General features: G+C 44.9%; 3 protein-coding genes across 5 annotated transcripts; 1 reads left to right on the top strand and 2 right to left on the bottom strand.

Moving 5' to 3' along the window:
* Positions 1 to 1369: 1369 nt before the first annotated feature.
* On the bottom strand, positions 1370 to 14981 carry LOC122818489 (uncharacterized). Of its 3 annotated transcripts, none has more exons than XM_050890260.1 (2): positions 14871 to 14981; positions 1370 to 2051 (listed from the first exon to the last, which is right to left on the bottom strand). In XM_050890260.1, exons 1-2 carry the CDS (start codon positions 14895 to 14897, stop codon positions 1614 to 1616), a joined length of 465 nt encoding a protein of 154 aa, XP_050746217.1. In that variant the 5' UTR covers positions 14898 to 14981; the 3' UTR covers positions 1370 to 1613. The 3 variants fall into 3 exon arrangements, with proteins under 3 accessions (XP_050746217.1, XP_050746216.1, XP_050746215.1); XM_050890259.1 differs by lacking the exon at positions 1370 to 2051 and adding an exon at positions 4009 to 4683 and having other exon boundaries at positions 14871 to 14980; XM_050890258.1 differs by lacking the exon at positions 1370 to 2051 and adding an exon at positions 6646 to 7314 and having other exon boundaries at positions 14871 to 14980.
* LOC127012073 (uncharacterized) lies at positions 11766 to 12625 on the bottom strand. The gene is made up of 2 exons (XM_050890257.1): positions 11990 to 12625; positions 11766 to 11936 (listed from the first exon to the last, which is right to left on the bottom strand). Exons 1-2 carry the CDS (start codon positions 12623 to 12625, stop codon positions 11901 to 11903), a joined length of 672 nt encoding a protein of 223 aa, XP_050746214.1. The 3' UTR covers positions 11766 to 11900.
* Positions 14982 to 19033: 4052 nt separating the features above from the next.
* Positions 19034 to 19828, top strand: LOC108022262 (60S ribosomal protein L21). The gene is made up of 2 exons (XM_017091157.3): positions 19034 to 19192; positions 19262 to 19828. Exon 2 carries the CDS (start codon positions 19277 to 19279, stop codon positions 19754 to 19756), a length of 480 nt encoding a protein of 159 aa, XP_016946646.1. The 5' UTR covers positions 19034 to 19192; positions 19262 to 19276; the 3' UTR covers positions 19757 to 19828.
* The last annotated feature ends 906 nt before the right edge of the window (positions 19829 to 20734 follow it).

Raw genomic sequence — 20734 nt, 5'->3', positions numbered from 1 at the left:
TTCGATGGAATTTTCGGTGATCACGGATTTTGGTTGGCCCACATGTTCATCGTCATATATGTCCTTACGACCAATTTGAAAACGTTGAAACCACTCGTGCACTCTGCTACATAGGCAATCATCGCCATAAACTTGTTTTATAAATTGAAACGTTTAGGTAAAAGTTTTACCAATTTTAAAACCAAATTTAATGTTGGCTCTTTGTTCGAAGGACGTTTTCGCACCGATGACAAAAACATACTGACACTTAAAACGCAATAACCTCACTTCCAATAAATGAAATGTCATGAACTTTTTACTGGAAGTCGATAAACGATAGCAGATTCTAACGCACCAGTTGACATATAGATGGAGCCACTAGAGGGCGCTAGATTAAAAAAGTCCTGTTTACTTTAGAACTCACCTTATATAATGTATTTACTCGAAGTTAGTGAGTGATTATTAATTAAAGAAAGAGTTACTCAGCTTAAGGAAGCAAAAGGAAATGCACAGAAATATTGTAACTACCTACCCGCTATTTCAGTATATGTTATGTGGCCGGCAGACAGATTTAAGCGAATAACGGTTTGTGGGCGTTGGAGAGGGAGTGACCAAATTTTTTTAGGTCAGTCGATAGGTATTGATAAAACAAATATATTCCAGTTAAAATTGTTTTCTATCATAAAAACTGTAGGCGGCACAGATTTTAGCGCATTGTGGCACCCCACTAAAACAAATTTGCGTCGCGCAGGAAGCCCAGGAATCTGTATGACAAGTTTTCTGCTCTACCTCTTATAGTTTCTCTCTCAGAGTTCATACGGACAGACAGACAGACGGACAGGCAAACAGACGGATACGGCTAGATCAACTCGGTAAGTGATTATAAAGAATATATTTACTTTATGGGGTCGGAAACACTTCCTTCTACCTGTTACATACTTTCCGACGAATCTAGTATACCCTTAACTCTACGAGTAACAAGTATAATAAAATTTTCATTTTGAGTGGACCCGAGAGAATACAGTAAGGTTAATAGCTGGGGTGATTATCCCTATCGGCCCCAACAGATCACATTTTCCAAATTTTAACTTTTTCGGTTTCACCACTTTTTCTCCCACGCCAATTAATTTTTTTTAAAGTCTTGGAATGCAAGTCTTTTAGTTTTTGCAATACATTTCGAAACAATCTGACAATTACTGTACATTTTCATTTCTTTTGAATATGGCGCGCTTCGTCACTAGGTGGACTGCCGTCCACAGTGGTAACCTTAACTCTTCGGGAATAAAAAGTGAGCTTTTACTGTAAAGGACAGATTTATGCTTTGTGTTAACAATATTATCAGCGGTGTCACCGCTTGGCCGATCACGGGAATGCCTTATAACTCAGGACAGTTGTTGAAGTGATGTGGTGTGTAACGAGCGTTTTAATTTAAAGACAATTGTTCTTAACCTGATACATAATTACTTCTCCTACATACCGCAGTTTCTCTTCCCCTTTCTGTCATGGCGCAAATCGATCTGTTTTAGCCGCCAAATATTGTGTTCCTTTTTACCCGATTTTAGTGCGACCAAATAACCTAAACAACTAGACTTCATAAAAATACTGACTTCATAAAAATCCTGACTATCGATAGCCTAATCCGTTCCGCGACATCCCCACCGCCGTGAAGCAGCCGCATTCACCACGTCCAGGACAGCTAGCTTCGAAGCGGGACGCATAGTCTTGGCTCGATCGGTAGTCCGCACCGCTGCTCGACGAGGTACTCCATCCTTCCCGGTGAACACCTCTTCCACTACGCCTCGTTTCCATTCCCTTCGTGGTATGGCTGGATCGCAGATGAATACAAGGTCTCCTCGACGGATAGGCTCGACGCGCTTGCACCATTTCTCCCTGCGCACAAGAGTTGGCAGGTACTCATGCACCCAACGCTTCCAGAAGCGATCGCGCATCATCCTTGCTATGCGCCACTGCTTCCTAGTAGCGGATCTCACGGGCTCCTGTCCATCATCCTTGGGGAGATCTGGGATATCCGATGCTCCTTTCAGCAAATTGTTAGGCGTCAGTGGAGCCTCCTGGTCCACATGAAATGGTAACAAATGGCATTACGTTACATGGCGACCGTGAAATAAACTAAGTGGCTTGAGTGACTCGAAGCTGCAATCAAAAGTTAACAAGGAAGAACGCTATAGCCAAGTGCCTCGACTATCAGATACCCGTTACTCAGCTTGATCTCCAAACTCTCACGCTCTCCAACCGCTCTTCGCCGCGCCGTTACTACGCAAATTCGCCGCGTACCTGGTGAGTGACAACTTGACTTCTCCAGGCGCGATTTTTTGGGTTTCGGCTCGTCCGCCTCCTTCCATTCAGTACTCTGGCGTTTTGTTTTCGGGATCATAATAAAAACACCACGTTTCGTCACCAGTCACAATCTTGTAAAGGAAATTCGGGTCTTTTTTTGCCTCTTTATAATGTCCCTCGAATGTTGAATTCAGAGCATTTTTTGGACGTCGGTCAATTTGTGTGGAACAAACCGTACACACACCTTTTGTAAGCCCAAATGTTCCGTCAAAATGCGATAAGCCGATGTTTTGGAGATGTTCAATTCTATTTCCGTGAATTTTAATGATTATTTCGGCTGACTTTTTATGAAGTTTCGATGGAATTTTCGGTGATCACGGATTTTGGTTGGCCCACATGTTCATCGTCATATATGTCCTTACGACCAATTTGAAAACGTTGAAACCACTCGTGCACTCTGCTACATAGGCAATCATCGCCATAAACTTGTTTTATAAATTGAAACGTTTAGGTAAAAGTTTTACCAATTTTAAAACCAAATTTAATGTTGGCTCTTTGTTCGAAGGACGTTTTCGCACCGATGACAAAAACATACTGACACTTAAAACGCAATAACCTCACTTCCAATAAATGAAATGTCATGAACTTTTTACTGGAAGTCGATAAACGATAGCAGATTCTAACGCACCAGTTGACATATAGATGGAGCCACTAGAGGGCGCTAGATTAAAAAAGTCCTGTTTACTTTAGAACTCACCTTATATAATGTATTTACTCGAAGTTAGTGAGTGATTATTAATTAAAGAAAGAGTTACTCAGCTTAAGGAAGCAAAAGGAAATGCACAGAAATATTGTAACTACCTACCCGCTATTTCAGTATATGTTATGTGGCCGGCAGACAGATTTAAGCGAATAACGGTTTGTGGGCGTTGGAGAGGGAGTGACCAAATTTTTTTAGGTCAGTCGATAGGTATTGATAAAACAAATATATTCCAGTTAAAATTGTTTTCTATCATAAAAACTGTAGGCGGCACAGATTTTAGCGCATTGTGGCACCCCACTAAAACAAATTTGCGTCGCGCAGGAAGCCCAGGAATCTGTATGACAAGTTTTCTGTTCTACCTCTTATAGTTTCTCTCTCAGAGTTCATACGGACAGACAGACAGACGGACAGGCAAACAGACGGATACGGCTAGATCAACTCGGTAAGTGATTATAAAGAATATATTTACTTTATGGGGTCGGAAACACTTCCTTCTACCTGTTACATACTTTCCGACGAATCTAGTATACCCTTAACTCTACGAGTAACAAGTATAATAAAATTTTCATTTTGGGTGGACCCCGAGAGAATACAGTAAGGTTAATAGCTGGGGTGATTATCCCTATCGGCCCCAACAGATCACATTTTCCAAATTTTAACTTTTTCGGTTTCACCACTTTTTCTCCCACGCCAATTAATTTTTTTTAAAGTCTTGGAATGCAAGTCTTTTAGTTTTTGCAATACATTTCGAAACAATCTGACAATTACTGTACATTTTCATTTCTTTTGAATATGGCGCGCTTCGTCACTAGGTGGACTGCCGTCCACAGTGGTAACCTTAACTCTTCGGGAATAAAAAGTGAGCTTTTACTGTAAAGGACAGATTTATGCTTTGTGTTAACAATATTATCAGCGGTGTCACCGCTTGGCCGATCACGGGAATGCCTTATAACTCAGGACAGTTGTTGAAGTGATGTGGTGTGTAACGAGCGTTTTAATTTAAAGACAATTGTTCTTAACCTGATACATAATTACTTCTCCTACATACCGCAGTTTCTCTTCCCCTTTCTGTCATGGCGCAAATCGATCTGTTTTAGCCGCCAAATATTGTGTTCCTTTTTACCCGATTTTAGTGCGACCAAATAACCTAAACAACTAGACTTCATAAAAATACTGACTTCATAAAAATCCTGACTATCGATAGCCTAATCCGTTCCGCGACATCCCCACCGCCGTGAAGCAGCCGCATTCACCACGTCCAGGACAGCTAGCTTCGAAGCGGGACGCATAGTCTTGGCTCGATCGGTAGTCCGCACCGCTGCTCGACGAGGTACTCCATCCTTCCCGGTGAACACCTCTTCCACTACGCCTCGTTTCCATTCCCTTCGTGGTATGGCTGGATCGCAGATGAATACAAGGTCTCCTCGACGGATAGGCTCGACGCGCTTGCACCATTTCTCCCTGCGCACAAGAGTTGGCAGGTACTCATGCACCCAACGCTTCCAGAAGCGATCGCGCATCATCCTTGCTATGCGCCACTGCTTCCTAGTAGCGGATCTCACGGGCTCCTGTCCATCATCCTTGGGGAGATCTGGGATATCCGATGCTCCTTTCAGCAAATTGTTAGGCGTCAGTGGAGCCTCCTGGTCCACATGAAATGGTAACAAATGGCATTACGTTACATGGCGACCGTGAAATAAACTAAGTGGCTTGAGTGACTCGAAGCTGCAATCAAAAGTTAACAAGGAAGAACGCTATAGCCAAGTGCCTCGACTATCAGATACCCGTTACTCAGCTTGATCTCCAAACTCTCACGCTCTCCAACCGCTCTTCGCCGCGCCGTTACTACGCAAATTCGCCGCGTACCTGGTGAGTGACAACTTGACTTCTCCAGGCGCGATTTTTTGGGTTTCGGCTCGTCCGCCTCCTTCCATTCAGTACTCTGGCGTTTTGTTTTCGGGATCATAATAAAAACACCACGTTTCGTCACCAGTCACAATCTTGTAAAGGAAATTCGGGTCTTTTTTTGCCTCTTTATAATGTCCCTCGAATGTTGAATTCAGAGCATTTTTTGGACGTCGGTCAATTTGTGTGGAACAAACCGTACACACACCTTTTGTAAGCCCAAATGTTCCGTCAAAATGCGATAAGCCGATGTTTTGGAGATGTTCAATTCTATTTCCGTGAATTTTAATGATTATTTCGGCTGACTTTTTATGAAGTTTCGATGGAATTTTCGGTGATCACGGATTTTGGTTGGCCCACATGTTCATCGTCATATATGTCCTTACGACCAATTTGAAAACGTTGAAACCACTCGTGCACTCTGCTACATAGGCAATCATCGCCATAAACTTGTTTTATAAATTGAAACGTTTAGGTAAAAGTTTTACCAATTTTAAAACCAAATTTAATGTTGGCTCTTTGTTCGAAGGACGTTTTCGCACCGATGACAAAAACATACTGACACTTAAAACGCAATAACCTCACTTCCAATAAATGAAATGTCATGAACTTTTTACTGGAAGTCGATAAACGATAGCAGATTCTAACGCACCAGTTGACATATAGATGGAGCCACTAGAGGGCGCTAGATTAAAAAAGTCCTGTTTACTTTAGAACTCACCTTATATAATGTATTTACTCGAAGTTAGTGAGTGATTATTAATTAAAGAAAGAGTTACTCAGCTTAAGGAAGCAAAAGGAAATGCACAGAAATATTGTAACTACCTACCCGCTATTTCAGTATATGTTATGTGGCCGGCAGACAGATTTAAGCGAATAACGGTTTGTGGGCGTTGGAGAGGGAGTGACCAAATTTTTTTAGGTCAGTCGATAGGTATTGATAAAACAAATATATTCCAGTTAAAATTGTTTTCTATCATAAAAACTGTAGGCGGCACAGATTTTAGCGCATTGTGGCACCCCACTAAAACAAATTTGCGTCGCGCAGGAAGCCCAGGAATCTGTATGACAAGTTTTCTGCTCTACCTCTTATAGTTTCTCTCTCAGAGTTCATACGGACAGACAGACAGACGGACAGGCAAACAGACGGATACGGCTAGATCAACTCGGTAAGTGATTATAAAGAATATATTTACTTTATGGGGTCGGAAACACTTCCTTCTACCTGTTACATACTTTCCGACGAATCTAGTATACCCTTAACTCTACGAGTAACAAGTATAATAAAATTTTCATTTTGAGTGGACCCGAGAGAATACAGTAAGGTTAATAGCTGGGGTGATTATCCCTATCGGCCCCAACAGATCACATTTTCCAAATTTTAACTTTTTCGGTTTCACCACTTTTTCTCCCACGCCAATTAATTTTTTTTAAAGTCTTGGAATGCAAGTCTTTTAGTTTTTGCAATACATTTCGAAACAATCTGACAATTACTGTACATTTTCATTTCTTTTGAATATGGCGCGCTTCGTCACTAGGTGGACTGCCGTCCACAGTGGTAACCTTAACTCTTCGGGAATAAAAAGTGAGCTTTTACTGTAAAGGACAGATTTATGCTTTGTGTTAACAATATTATCAGCGGTGTCACCGCTTGGCCGATCACGGGAATGCCTTATAACTCAGGACAGTTGTTGAAGTGATGTGGTGTGTAACGAGCGTTTTAATTTAAAGACAATTGTTCTTAACCTGATACATAATTACTTCTCCTACATACCGCAGTTTCTCTTCCCCTTTCTGTCATGGCGCAAATCGATCTGTTTTAGCCGCCAAATATTGTGTTCCTTTTTACCCGATTTTAGTGCGACCAAATAACCTAAACAACTAGACTTCATAAAAATACTGACTTCATAAAAATCCTGACTATCGATAGCCTAATCCGTTCCGCGACATCCCCACCGCCGTGAAGCAGCCGCATTCACCACGTCCAGGACAGCTAGCTTCGAAGCGGGACGCATAGTCTTGGCTCGATCGGTAGTCCGCACCGCTGCTCGACGAGGTACTCCATCCTTCCCGGTGAACACCTCTTCCACTACGCCTCGTTTCCATTCCCTTCGTGGTATGGCTGGATCGCAGATGAATACAAGGTCTCCTCGACGGATAGGCTCGACGCGCTTGCACCATTTCTCCCTGCGCACAAGAGTTGGCAGGTACTCATGCACCCAACGCTTCCAGAAGCGATCGCGCATCATCCTTGCTATGCGCCACTGCTTCCTAGTAGCGGATCTCACGGGCTCCTGTCCATCATCCTTGGGGAGATCTGGGATATCCGATGCTCCTTTCAGCAAATTGTTAGGCGTCAGTGGAGCCTCCTGGTCCACATGAAATGGTAACAAATGGCATTACGTTACATGGCGACCGTGAAATAAACTAAGTGGCTTGAGTGACTCGAAGCTGCAATCAAAAGTTAACAAGGAAGAACGCTATAGCCAAGTGCCTCGACTATCAGATACCCGTTACTCAGCTTGATCTCCAAACTCTCACGCTCTCCAACCGCTCTTCGCCGCGCCGTTACTACGCAAATTCGCCGCGTACCTGGTGAGTGACAACTTGACTTCTCCAGGCGCGATTTTTTGGGTTTCGGCTCGTCCGCCTCCTTCCATTCAGTACTCTGGCGTTTTGTTTTCGGGATCATAATAAAAACACCACGTTTCGTCACCAGTCACAATCTTGTAAAGGAAATTCGGGTCTTTTTTTGCCTCTTTATAATGTCCCTCGAATGTTGAATTCAGAGCATTTTTTGGACGTCGGTCAATTTGTGTGGAACAAACCGTACACACACCTTTTGTAAGCCCAAATGTTCCGTCAAAATGCGATAAGCCGATGTTTTGGAGATGTTCAATTCTATTTCCGTGAATTTTAATGATTATTTCGGCTGACTTTTTATGAAGTTTCGATGGAATTTTCGGTGATCACGGATTTTGGTTGGCCCACATGTTCATCGTCATATATGTCCTTACGACCAATTTGAAAACGTTGAAACCACTCGTGCACTCTGCTACATAGGCAATCATCGCCATAAACTTGTTTTATAAATTGAAACGTTTAGGTAAAAGTTTTACCAATTTTAAAACCAAATTTAATGTTGGCTCTTTGTTCGAAGGACGTTTTCGCACCGATGACAAAAACATACTGACACTTAAAACGCAATAACCTCACTTCCAATAAATGAAATGTCATGAACTTTTTACTGGAAGTCGATAAACGATAGCAGATTCTAACGCACCAGTTGACATATAGATGGAGCCACTAGAGGGCGCTAGATTAAAAAAGTCCTGTTTACTTTAGAACTCACCTTATATAATGTATTTACTCGAAGTTAGTGAGTGATTATTAATTAAAGAAAGAGTTACTCAGCTTAAGGAAGCAAAAGGAAATGCACAGAAATATTGTAACTACCTACCCGCTATTTCAGTATATGTTATGTGGCCGGCAGACAGATTTAAGCGAATAACGGTTTGTGGGCGTTGGAGAGGGAGTGACCAAATTTTTTTAGGTCAGTCGATAGGTATTGATAAAACAAATATATTCCAGTTAAAATTGTTTTCTATCATAAAAACTGTAGGCGGCACAGATTTTAGCGCATTGTGGCACCCCACTAAAACAAATTTGCGTCGCGCAGGAAGCCCAGGAATCTGTATGACAAGTTTTCTGTTCTACCTCTTATAGTTTCTCTCTCAGAGTTCATACGGACAGACAGACAGACGGACAGGCAAACAGACGGATACGGCTAGATCAACTCGGTAAGTGATTATAAAGAATATATTTACTTTATGGGGTCGGAAACACTTCCTTCTACCTGTTACATACTTTCCGACGAATCTAGTATACCCTTAACTCTACGAGTAACAAGTATAATAAAATTTTCATTTTGGGTGGACCCCGAGAGAATACAGTAAGGTTAATAGCTGGGGTGATTATCCCTATCGGCCCCAACAGATCACATTTTCCAAATTTTAACTTTTTCGGTTTCACCACTTTTTCTCCCACGCCAATTAATTTTTTTTAAAGTCTTGGAATGCAAGTCTTTTAGTTTTTGCAATACATTTCGAAACAATCTGACAATTACTGTACATTTTCATTTCTTTTGAATATGGCGCGCTTCGTCACTAGGTGGACTGCCGTCCACAGTGGTAACCTTAACTCTTCGGGAATAAAAAGTGAGCTTTTACTGTAAAGGACAGATTTATGCTTTGTGTTAACAATATTATCAGCGGTGTCACCGCTTGGCCGATCACGGGAATGCCTTATAACACTCAGGACAGTTGTTGAAGTGATGTGGTGTGTAACGAGCGTTTTAATTTAAAGACAATTGTTCTTAACCTGATACATAATTACTTCTCCTATATACCGCAGTTTCTCTTTCCCTTTCTGTCATGGCGCAAATCGATGTGTTTTAGCCGCCAAATATTGTGTTCCTTTTTACCCGATTTTAGTGCGACCAAATAACCTAAACAACTAGACTTCATAAAAATACTGACTTCATAAAAATCCTGACTATCGATAGCCTAATCCGTTCCGCGACATCCCCACCGCCGTGAAGCAGCCGCATTCACCACGTCCAGGACAGCTAGCTTCGAAGCGGGACGCATAGTCTTGGCTCGATCGGTAGTCCGCACCGCTGCTCGACGAGGTACTCCATCCTTCCCGGTGAACACCTCTTCCACTACGCCTCGTTTCCATTCCCTTCGTGGTATGGCTGGATCGCAGATGAATACAAGGTCTCCTCGACGGATAGGCTCGACGCGCTTGCACCATTTCTCCCTGCGCACAAGAGTTGGCAGGTACTCATGCACCCAACGCTTCCAGAAGCGATCGCGCATCATCCTTGCTATGCGCCACTGCTTCCTAGTAGCGGATCTCACGGGCTCCTGTCCATCATCCTTGGGGAGATCTGGGATATCCGATGCTCCTTTCAGCAAATTGTTAGGCGTCAGTGGAGCCTCCTGGTCCACCGTCACCGGTAGATGAGTGAGCGGACGAGAGTTTACGATGCTCTCCGCCTCAATCAGCAGGTTCTCCAGTACATGCTCCTTGGGCGCGAGCTCCTTCATTGTGTGCGCCAGCACCTTCTTCACGCACTGCACCATCCTCTCCCAGGCACCGCCTTCAGCTGGGTTCGCCGGGCAGTTGAAGATCCATTTGACTCCCTTACACGACAGCTCGCCCTGGATCTGTGCAGTCTCGAACACTTCGCTGAACCTCTTGGCCTCGCGGTCGGCTCCAACGAAGTTCTTCCCATTGTCGCTCCTTATCCTGACCACTGGTCCACGGCGACTCATGAAGTTCCTCATGGCGATTATGCAGGAGTCGGTGGACAAATCGTGAGCCATCTCCAAGTGGATAGCCCTCGTGGTCAGGCACGTAAACAGTGCCACCCACCTCTTCTCTGTGCGACGTCCTATTGTCACAAAGAGCGGCCCAAAGTAGTCCAGGCCAGTAGACTTAAATGGCCATCCGTTGGCCTCTAGTCGATCCGCAGGCAGGGGGCCCATCTGAGGCTGTGTGGGTCGTGCCTTCCGCAGCTTGCAAACGTTGCATTTGCTCACCACCCTCCGCAGCAGTCTCCGCAAGTTCGTTATCCAGAACTTGCTCCGAATCGATCCGATCGTCGCCTCCGTGTTTTGGTGGCACATCTTTTCGTGGTGTTGCTGCACTATCATTTCTGCCAGCGCCTCCTCGTGAGACAGTATGATCGGCCGACGTGCGTTGTATGGCACACACATCGCGTCGTCGATCCTTCCACTGGCTCTCAATACTCCGTCCTCGTCAAGGTATGGGGACAGTCCGTGCAGTCGGCTGTCCTTGGCGACGTTTCCTTGGCTGTCCTCAGCAAACGCTTCTCGCGGTCAATCCGTAGACCTCTTCATCGCGACGTATTCCACGGCATCGTCGAACAAATCTGAGCGCCCACGCAGTCGTCCTCACCAGTCAATTATAGCTGGAGAACCTCTGCAGGGATATAAAGTTTACCGTGACCAAGGCAAACTCACATTTCATTTCCTCGTCGTCGGTCGTCGGAGGAATCCAGTCCTCGCTCGATCTCGGCCAGCTCTCCTCTGGTCCTCGTAGAAACGGCGGTCCGCTTAGCCATCGCGAACCGATGCTCAGGTCCACGGCCTTGCGCGGCCTTGTCGCGTCATCCGCCACGTTTTCGGCGGACGGGATCCATCTCCACTGGGACGCCCCTGTCGATTCCAAAATCTCCGCCACCCGGTTTCCGACGAACTGTTTGTATCTCCGGTGGGTGTTGCTTATCCAGTGCAACACAGTCTTTGAGTCCGTCCATAGCGCACAGCTGCTGATCGCCACACCGTGCTCCTGCTTGACGGTGTCCATCAATCTCGTGCCCAATACCGCTGCTTGGAGTTCCAGTCGCGGGATCGACATGGTCCTCATCGGGGCGCATTTCGTTTTGGAGCTTATGAAGTGCGCCTGCACGTCTCCGTTCTCGTACGTGGCCCGCCAGTAGGCCGCTGCTGCGAACGCCGTTTGACTGGAGTCCACGAAGATGTGCAGCTGTAGCGCCCGCACTCGTCCGCCGCCAAAGTAGTGGCGCGGGCATCGGAACTCCTGGATCCGACTCATCCCTTGCCGCTAATCCTCGAAGGCTGCGGCCAATTCATCCGGTAGCGGCTCGTCCCAGTTGACTCCTCTCCGCCAAATCTCCCTCAGCAGCAGTTTGGCAGTCACCATGTAGCAGCTCAGGAACCCAATCGGGTCAAACGTAGACACCAGGCTTAGGAACTCCCTCTTAGTAGGGACTCGTTCCCCCGTCATCACGTTCCTCGGGACTCGATGGTACTTGACGCCGAACTTGAACTCATCGGTAGCCGGCTGCCAGTACATCCCAAGCACCTTCTCCTCAGCTTCGGTCCATCCGACGCTGGCGATGGGCTCAAGTGGGTTCAGGGCTCTGACCACACTTGCTGAACTGGAGGTAAATCGGCACAAATCAAAACCAGCTTTAGCGTGAATTTCTCTCACCCGTGTCGAGATGGCGATAGCTTCGTCCTCGCTGGCGAAACTGTCGACGTAGTCATCCACGTAGTGGTATTCGTTGATGGCCAGGGCTGCTCGCGGGTCCGTGCTGCTATACCGCAAGGCATTCACGGTCTTCACGTAGTCCGCCGAACATGGTGAGCAGGCCGCTCCGAACGTCATTACTGCCATCTCGTATACGTCCGGCTCTCGCTGGTCGTCTCCGTCTCTCCACAGAAACCTCTGGGCGCATCTGTCCTTCGGCTGCATCAGTACCTGATGAAACATCTCCTTGATGTCTGCACAAACTCCAACCGCTCCTTCCCGAAAATGGAAGAGCACTGCTGGGAGGGGCTTGTAGCGCTGTGGGCCTTTCAGTAGCGCTGAATTCAAAGACACACCGTCCACCTTGGCAGCCGCATCGAAAACCAGCCGGATTTTCCCAGGCTTGTTCGGGTTTTCCACTCCGAAGTGCGGCAGGTACCACACTTTGCCCTCCTGAAACCTCTGGACTTCCTGGGCCTCCAGTCGTCGTGCGTATCCCTTCTTGACATAATCGTCCATTATCCGGATGTAAGCCGACGCGAAGTCCACATCGCGCTTCATTTTACGCTCTATGTTGACAAGCCTCCTGAGGGCCATGCTGTAGCTCTCCGGCAATCTCACTTCGTCGTCCTTCCAGATCCATAACTTTTGGTTCTGAAGGGTACTCCTAAATGCGCATGATCCAGTCCAATTAGGATCCTCGGCGTCGCATTGTTATACGGCATCACCGGCAGACGCGTGTTCGCCTTCACTGCTTGTACATCCTCCTGACGCAGGCTCTGCATCGGAAGGTTCAGATTGGCCACTCCGTACACATTTTTCAGCCCATGGCGCTTTGGTTTGCCCGCTGCGCTGATCTGCAGGCTGACCACCTTCGTGTGCTCCAATTGAGTCGATGTTGAGGTTTCGGTGCGGTAACTCCTGGCGATCGTACGCCAATCGCCCTTCATCCCGCTCACGTCGCGCGTCTACAACTGCGGCCGACGTAGGATGGTTCCTTTCGCTGGAATCCACTGACCGTGGCACTCCCCTCCGATTGTTGCCGTCTCTGTACGGCTGTCGGTCCTGATCCCTCCTGTGGCCCCCATCTGCGACTGGCGGCCGTTTGGATCGTTCAGGTACTTCGTGGAGCAGGTGGTGATGCCTCATCTGCCATCCGAGGACGTTGCATCCGCGGCTCTTACTGCAGAACCGGAACATGTGTCCAGGCACGAGAAGCACAGTCGTCGCTTCCTCGCGGACTCGATCCGTGTCGTTGTAGAGGCGCTCATGAAGTCCTTGCAGTCCCTGACCTGGTGCTGTCCCTCGCATATAGGGCAGCATCTGGGGCGGTCGACATATCGCTCCTCCTCGCGAACACTATTCGCGTGCAGAATCCTTCGCTTCGGTTGTTCCCTGGCTCCGGCGTCCGTGACAGTGCACACCAGTTTGGCGAATTCATGGAGCCACTCGCTCAGGTGCGCCACTGTCGGATACGGCTGTATCGTGGCCGCGTGCCTTGCCCAGTCCAACCTCTTGCTTAGCGGCAACTTGGCTATCAGCTTCTCCATTAGGGTTGGGTTGGCTAGGTGCTGGCTGCCGGTCGCGGTCGACTGCAGGAACGCTGACAGGTTGCTAACCTTCGTCGCGAACGGCACGATTCTCGCGATGTTGGCCTCCTGAATCGGCTGCACTTCGCGCACGCTCTCCAATTGGCTGCGGATCAGTTGCTCCGGGCGTCCATACCGGAATCGTAGCTGCTCCATAACAGCTTGTACGTTGCTGGGATGGATGAGCACGTTGCTGGGATGGATGTTTCGCGAGCCTCTCCCTTCAGGGCTTTCACTAGCCTCTGGTTGTTCTCCAACTCGGTGCACTGGTAGGCTGCAGTTGTCTCCGTGAACGCACACAGGAATATTGGCCATTCCTCTGGCTGACCCTCGAAATCGGGAAGATCGGGTAGTCTGCGTGGCGTCCATCCTTGTATGCTTGTCGTCGGCGCTCCATATGATATGGGCGATGGCGCAGGTACCTCTGGGTGAACATAACCTAGCACCGGCTGTGCTGCGGCGCTCACACAAGATCGCGGAGAACAGCGCAGTATTGTTGTTGTTGACACAGGTTGTCCGTTTGCCCAATGGCCGCCAAGCGTCGGCGCCAAATTCGCACTCCATTGTGGGCAAATTTGCACTCGCTTGTGCCGGCAACTGCAGCGATGGCGTCATTCCGAGATCCGTTTGCAGATTGTCCCTCATCTGCCTGGGCAGGTTTTCGCTCAAACTCTGCCGTGGCGCTGCTCCATGATGTGGCAGCGTTCCACTCGAACATGGCGGTGTATTCGCTGCACCGCTCACTCCAACGCCGCGTGCCCCGTTCCAACGGGATGTCTGGCGGCCTCTGCCTGTCCTCCACTTGCTCTTGCCTTCGCCAGCTCCGACTCCAGACGTGCGATCCTTTCCATTAAGGCCGCCACTACAGTTGTGGAATCCGTAGTCTGCCCCGTCGCTTCGGGCTGCAGGTTACTTTCCGCTTTCCTGGCGGCTGTTCCACTTTCCTTCGGAGTCTGTGGCCTCTGCCGATCACCAGCCACACTCGCAGAGCTGGTCGCGGTGCCAGTTGCTGTGGCCGTGGTGGTCGCAGTTGCGGGAACGCCCGAGGCATCCAGCCTGGGGCTCCGCCTGGGTGAGTGCTTCGTGGGCATCATCTTGCACAGTGCGAATAAAAGAATTTGTCACCGCTTGGCCGATTACGGGAATGCCTTATAACACTCAGGACAGTTGTTGAAGTGATGTGGTGTGTAATGAGCGTTTTATTCTAAAGACAATTGTTCTTAACCTGATACATAATTACTTATCCTACATACCGCAGTTTCTCTTCCCCTTTCTGTCATGGCGCAAATCGATGTGTTTTAGCCGCCAAATATTGTGTTCCTTTTTACCCGATTTTAGTGCGACCAAATAACCTAAACTAAATACTAGACTTCATAAAAATACTGACTTCATAAAAATCCTGACTATCGATAGCCTAATCCGTTCCGCGACAAGCGGTGTCACAGAAACCAATGGATTTCAAGACGGTTGGTTTGGAAACCAACCCTATTAATGGTTAGGGTAATGAACAAGGCTGGATACATACACAAAGTTTCTTTCCAGCCTAGTAATTCTTTAACAGACGACCAATCTAAGCAAAACGTTTGCCATCCGACGCTATTTTGACGCACATGATAGTCAAACCGACCACCATTGCAAAGCAGCCTGACCCTTGGGACTACTATCCCTAAATGACAAATGCAAACGAATTGGACTACGTGGTATTAATATAAATATATTTTTAGGAGAAACACAGACGAGTTATGCATTGGGGAGCCACACACAACATTACCAGCTAGTTGACCTCTAATGTTGTGCTGAAGGATGCGCTGGCTTTTATAGGGAGGAGGAGAAAGGCCGTCCGCTACTCAGACTGGCTAAGAGTTTCAATAGTCGGAAAATTGTATTCTTTGTAGGGTGACGAAATATATATTGTTAAAATTGAAAGAATTTTATAAAAAGATTTATACCTTTTTTCCGTCTATCTGTTCGAATGGTTTTGAATTTTTGACAAATGATATGCTCTGTGGGAATCGGAGTTTCACATTTGGAAATGGGAGGCGCAGAAGCAACAGGTTTGGTTCCATTCTTCCTTTGTGTAAACACTCCTCTCATGACATGCTCTCGGTCAAGTCCCACAATATTGAGCAACATTTTGGCGTCCATTTGATGCCAATGATGCGAGTGATGCACTGACCTCCTGAAGGAGTCTTTTGCGGTGATTCTTTGTTTTTCTTCCATTTTTAAATTTTAATTTCCACACCACTTCTGCACAAACACAGCCATAGCTTAACTTTCTTATTCTTTGGACAGCGGCTAACGGAGCTCATTGATATTCAGTAGATAAATTTGGTATTTTTCTGGTATTTTCTTAGATTATCTGAGTACCGCGGTGCAAAAAAGAGTCGACAAATAGAGTTGGCGGCCTACTAGCCTCTCGCTCACTCGTATGGTTAGCTCACGATTTTCCTCAATGTGATTAATAGGCTTTATACCCCCTTCCCATAGTGTCCAGTAGTGAAATGTGAAACTTCGATTCCCACAGGCCACATCCATCATTTACCATCCGATAACAGCTGATATCAAGACATGTGCCTAATCAAACCAATCCTGTGGCACCTGCGCCTCCTATTCTCAAATAAGGAGCTTCGATTCCCACAAAGCACATCAAACATTAACCATCCGATGACAGCAGTTGCACCGTTGTTGTCGCTTAAGCTTATTACTCGAATCGACTAAGAGATTCAAAAGTCAAAAAGTCTTGTTTTAAATAGCGTGACCGAGAATTTCAAAGTTCACCTGCAATGCATGCAGCTTGATTCTACTGTCAATGTCTGGTAATCACACCAACGATTGTCGGGTCTGCGGTACTCAAATGAGCTAGGGTTATACCAAAAAAATACCACAGGAAGCTACAATAAAATCCAAGAGACGATTCCGAAACAGAATAACCACTAAAGCTACTATTACTAAAAGGACATCCTGGCGGTCGCGTTCACGTAAAAATAGTAAATTCTGTGCAAACAAATTTTATAACGTGGTACTAATATCAAACAAAAGCATCTCTTAAGGAAGTTAAAATATTGTGACGATCGAACCTTCAACAAACCAAAGTTTTGACGGTCTACTGTAATAAATAATAAATAAACTTTCTACATTTTTCAGATTCAGCACGCTTCATCAAAATCAAACATTCCATCCATTACGGGTGTACAAAATGTACCTTTTTATAGCTGTTTTTTCGTCAAACTCGCTAGTTTTTAAAAAAGTGGTAGAGCGAATGTTTCTTATATTGATGTTTTTAACATCGTCTAGAATTTTTTGGACTCTAAAATAACGTTTTGGGTCAAACTGACGAACAAAATATAATTGTTATTTTTACAAGTTCCCCAAAGTTGTACTTTGCATATTACTCTTGAACGGGGCACCCAAATTTGAGAGTTGAGATGCCAAATATGTAAATAGAGGCGGTATAGAAAGTATATAGTAGTAGTTTATAACTTCATTTTAGTGTGGCGGATGCTTTGCCATCTAGGCCCAGCTAAGCATACGCTGCCAACTGTCTGCTGGTGGTGGTGGAGTGCATTGTTTCCCCAATGGATAGCACGGCGGAAATTGTGGCAAGCCAGACGAAGTCCAACTGGTCATGCTCCTTCTCAATGGTATTCTCGATTGAATTATCTCCAGGATTTCATCTGCACTGACCTCCTGAGGGCGTTTTTCGAACCGTTTCTTTTTTTCCTCAGTTTGTATGGTTTAGTTTTTGCCACACTTCTGCACAAACACAGCAAAAGTTTAAATTTCTTTTTCTTTGGCAAGTGGCGAACTGCATTCATCATAATTCACTAGTTAAATGTGGTATTTTTTCTGGAATTTCCTTAGCTCATCTAAGTAGCGCATTAAAAAAAAGACCCGATGAGAAGCGTTAGCCTCTCGTTCACTTTAATGGTTGGCTGGTGGTTTTGGCGTATGTGATTATTTCGCTTTACCCCCTTCCCATAGAATCCATCCGTTCGACACGGTTAGAACTTTTGACATCGCATTGTTGGACATCGCATATAAAGGTCCATGAACTTGGATGTGGGACTTACTGGGAAACAGATCAACAGATGATAGTAGATGATGAATAGACCTCTGTGGGAAAACGCTTTTAAAGGGTATGACGAACCGCAGTAGTGATAGTACTTTTTCCGCGCGACTCACCAGTATTAACACGAACATAATTCCCTTATTTAAAGAGAATACTTATTATTATTGCGGGCCCTACATAGGTTTAGTACCCACTGCATACAGCCACTTGCAATTGAAACTATTATTTGAAAGGATATCTGTGCAGTAAAAAAAAGATTTTGGCACAAATCTATGGAAAATTCGCATCTGTAATTTTAAGTCAAGAAGTGCGTTGATAAGTTTATGCCCTTCTCTACCGAAAACAAATATACACTTATAAATCACCTTGTGTGCACGAGTAAAGAAGTGACCTTCATACAGAGAATTGGCATGGGACACTTCCCATGTGAGATCACTTTGAAAATTCTGAATATTTCATTAAGTTTTGACCTATCATTCATTTTTGAATTAAAGTTATTGTTTAACAGCTAAGTTCTTTGTTTTTTCACTTTGTTTTATACGTCAGACATGGCCTTAAACATTTGTATGGGTCCTCCAAAATGCTCCTGAAAAAAGTAATGAAGCGTGTTTAAAAAAATGTGGATCACTAGTATATTTATATTTTCAGTATAATAAAAAAATTAATAACAAATCAAAATTTGTCGCAGCGCACATTTTAAACAGCCTACTGCATCTCTTTTCATAACTCAAACAGAATGCACCTGCTCTTCTACTTATTTAGGTTTCTTGCTGAACATATCGGAAAGTCGCAAAAAAATAGGACTGGCCCAAGGCTGTCTCTGTGGGGGCAGCGCGCAGGCAGATTATAAGACAGAAGAAGATAGGTATCTCTGAAGATCTGGCTCTCCTTCTAGGCTGCCGGCTTCTCTGCCAACGTCGACAGCGGCACAGAGTTTTAGGCGCAAATAAAACAACAACAACAAAAGCTTTCCGCCGCCGACAGGTCACTCCGAGCTTACTTTAAAATTAAGGGCTACTATAATTAAATATACACAAGCAATAAAATTATTATTAAATTATTTTTTACCGCATTAACCACTGCGCTGCCTGTGAAATTGAATTAGTGAATTATATAATTAATGTCTGTTTAAGCATTTGGTCGTGTTTTTGGCTTGCGCTTCGAATGTGTATAGAATGCAGTATTAAGGATAAGATCAAGAAAAATTTATTTAGCCGCAGATTTATGTTCGTTTATGTTCGGATTAACTACTACTGTTTACGTTTGATGTTATCGGATGGGGAATGTGCTCTGTTGTAAACGCAGGATCACATTAAATACGAACTGATTTCGACTCAGTGGCTAATTTTCGAAAGGTCAAAACTTTTTGTACAATGCACAGTGAGGAAAGCTTATAACTCGCTCCTACATAAATGTCAAAAAGGGGGAACTGTGGCAACTCTATGTAGGTAGAGGTCTTTCTTTCCTTTCCCAACTTTACGGCAGCGTGCACGTCGATACATAAAGGTTAGGATCTGTATAATTTGGAGTGATGGAAAACTTGCATGAGATGTTTTAATAAAATTATTTTTGTAGGGGACATCCAACAAAATGACTAACTCAAAGGGCTACCGACGTGGCACACGGGATATGTTCTCCCGTCCTTTCCGAAAGCATGGCGTCATACCACTGTCGACATATATGCGCGTCTTTAAAATTGGAGACATCGTGGACATCAAAGGACATGGAGCCGTACAGAAGGGTTTGCCATACAAGGCTTACCATGGCAAAACTGGGCGAATTTTTAATGTGACTCAGCACGCCGTTGGTGTAATTGTTAATAAGCGTGTACGCGGTAAGATACTTGCCAAGCGTGTTAATGTGCGCATTGAACACATCCATCACTCCAAGTGCCGGGAAGATTTCCTGCGTCGCGTCAAGGAAAACGAGCGCCTCCTAAAAGAGGCAAAGGTCAAGGAACAATGGGTCTGCCTAAAGCGCCAGCCGGAACAGCCAAAGAAGGCGCATTTTGTCAAGAAGTTGGAGGAACCTATCGCACTGGCTCCAATTCCATACGAATTCATTGCCTAATTGAATTATTTTGTGGCTTTGAAATTTGTTAGTTCCGCAGTAAATTAAATGATTTTCTATCAACCGCTGCAATTTTCGTTTTTATTATTGTTACGGAAGATGTATCCAGCTATTTTTTATTCTAACAATTCATTCAATTTTTTGTGATAAGTAATTAAAAAAAATAATGCATTAATTTAGTAGATTGTATAATTCATTTTCGTCGCAAACATAGGTATCAGGACATTGGTATGCTGTAGGTGCGATCGTCCCCATACTTTTAATATCGTTAAAAAGTGTTTTTGATTGATATCAGAAGTTTTTGTTTTTAAATCAATATATTATTCATGTTACACAAAAATCAAAGAATAGAAGGTGAGAGCTTCACTAGATGTTCAGCTTTTTTTTATCATTCATATAATTCTTCTAGTTTCCCAAAAAAGGTTGAAGAAAATTAAATAAAAAATACTGCACCCCAATCTTCTTTAAACGATGGTTATTAGAAAAATTATGTTACTTTATTATTTTTAAATACTTTTTTTTACGTTTACATTTTGCACAAGGCTGTAGCTGTAGTATTTTGGCATTGAGGAACGCTATAGTGGAGTGCCTCGACTATAAGGTACCCATTAATCAGTTTAAGGGTGCTAAGGAGAAAGTAAAGCTATGTTGTAAGGCACCACCTATTTCAGTATATGGTACTGTGGGCGGCAGAAGGATTAAATCATTTTGGTCATTAAAGTGGGCGTTAAAGACGGTGTGAAAAAATGTTTTTGACCGTAAACGATAGGTACTACAGCCATCCCAAAGACGACCCTAGGAGGTCAGAGTATATAAAAAGGGAAGCCTAGTCCGAGTCCATTATTTTGTGAAAATACCCACAGGAAGCAGTGATGCAAGTGATGGAAATAATCCAATTGAGAAGACCATTAAAAAGAATCATGCCCACTGGTACTTCGATAAGAGCCTGTCCATGCAAAGAAAATATGTTTTCACAAA

This window comes from Drosophila biarmipes, unplaced genomic scaffold, assembly GCF_025231255.1.
Source record: "Drosophila biarmipes strain raj3 unplaced genomic scaffold, RU_DBia_V1.1 ptg000018l, whole genome shotgun sequence".
Classification (NCBI taxonomy): domain Eukaryota; kingdom Metazoa; phylum Arthropoda; class Insecta; order Diptera; family Drosophilidae; genus Drosophila; species Drosophila biarmipes.
Note: the sequence above shows the minus strand (reverse complement) of the source record. Positions and strands in the feature narration are given on the sequence as shown.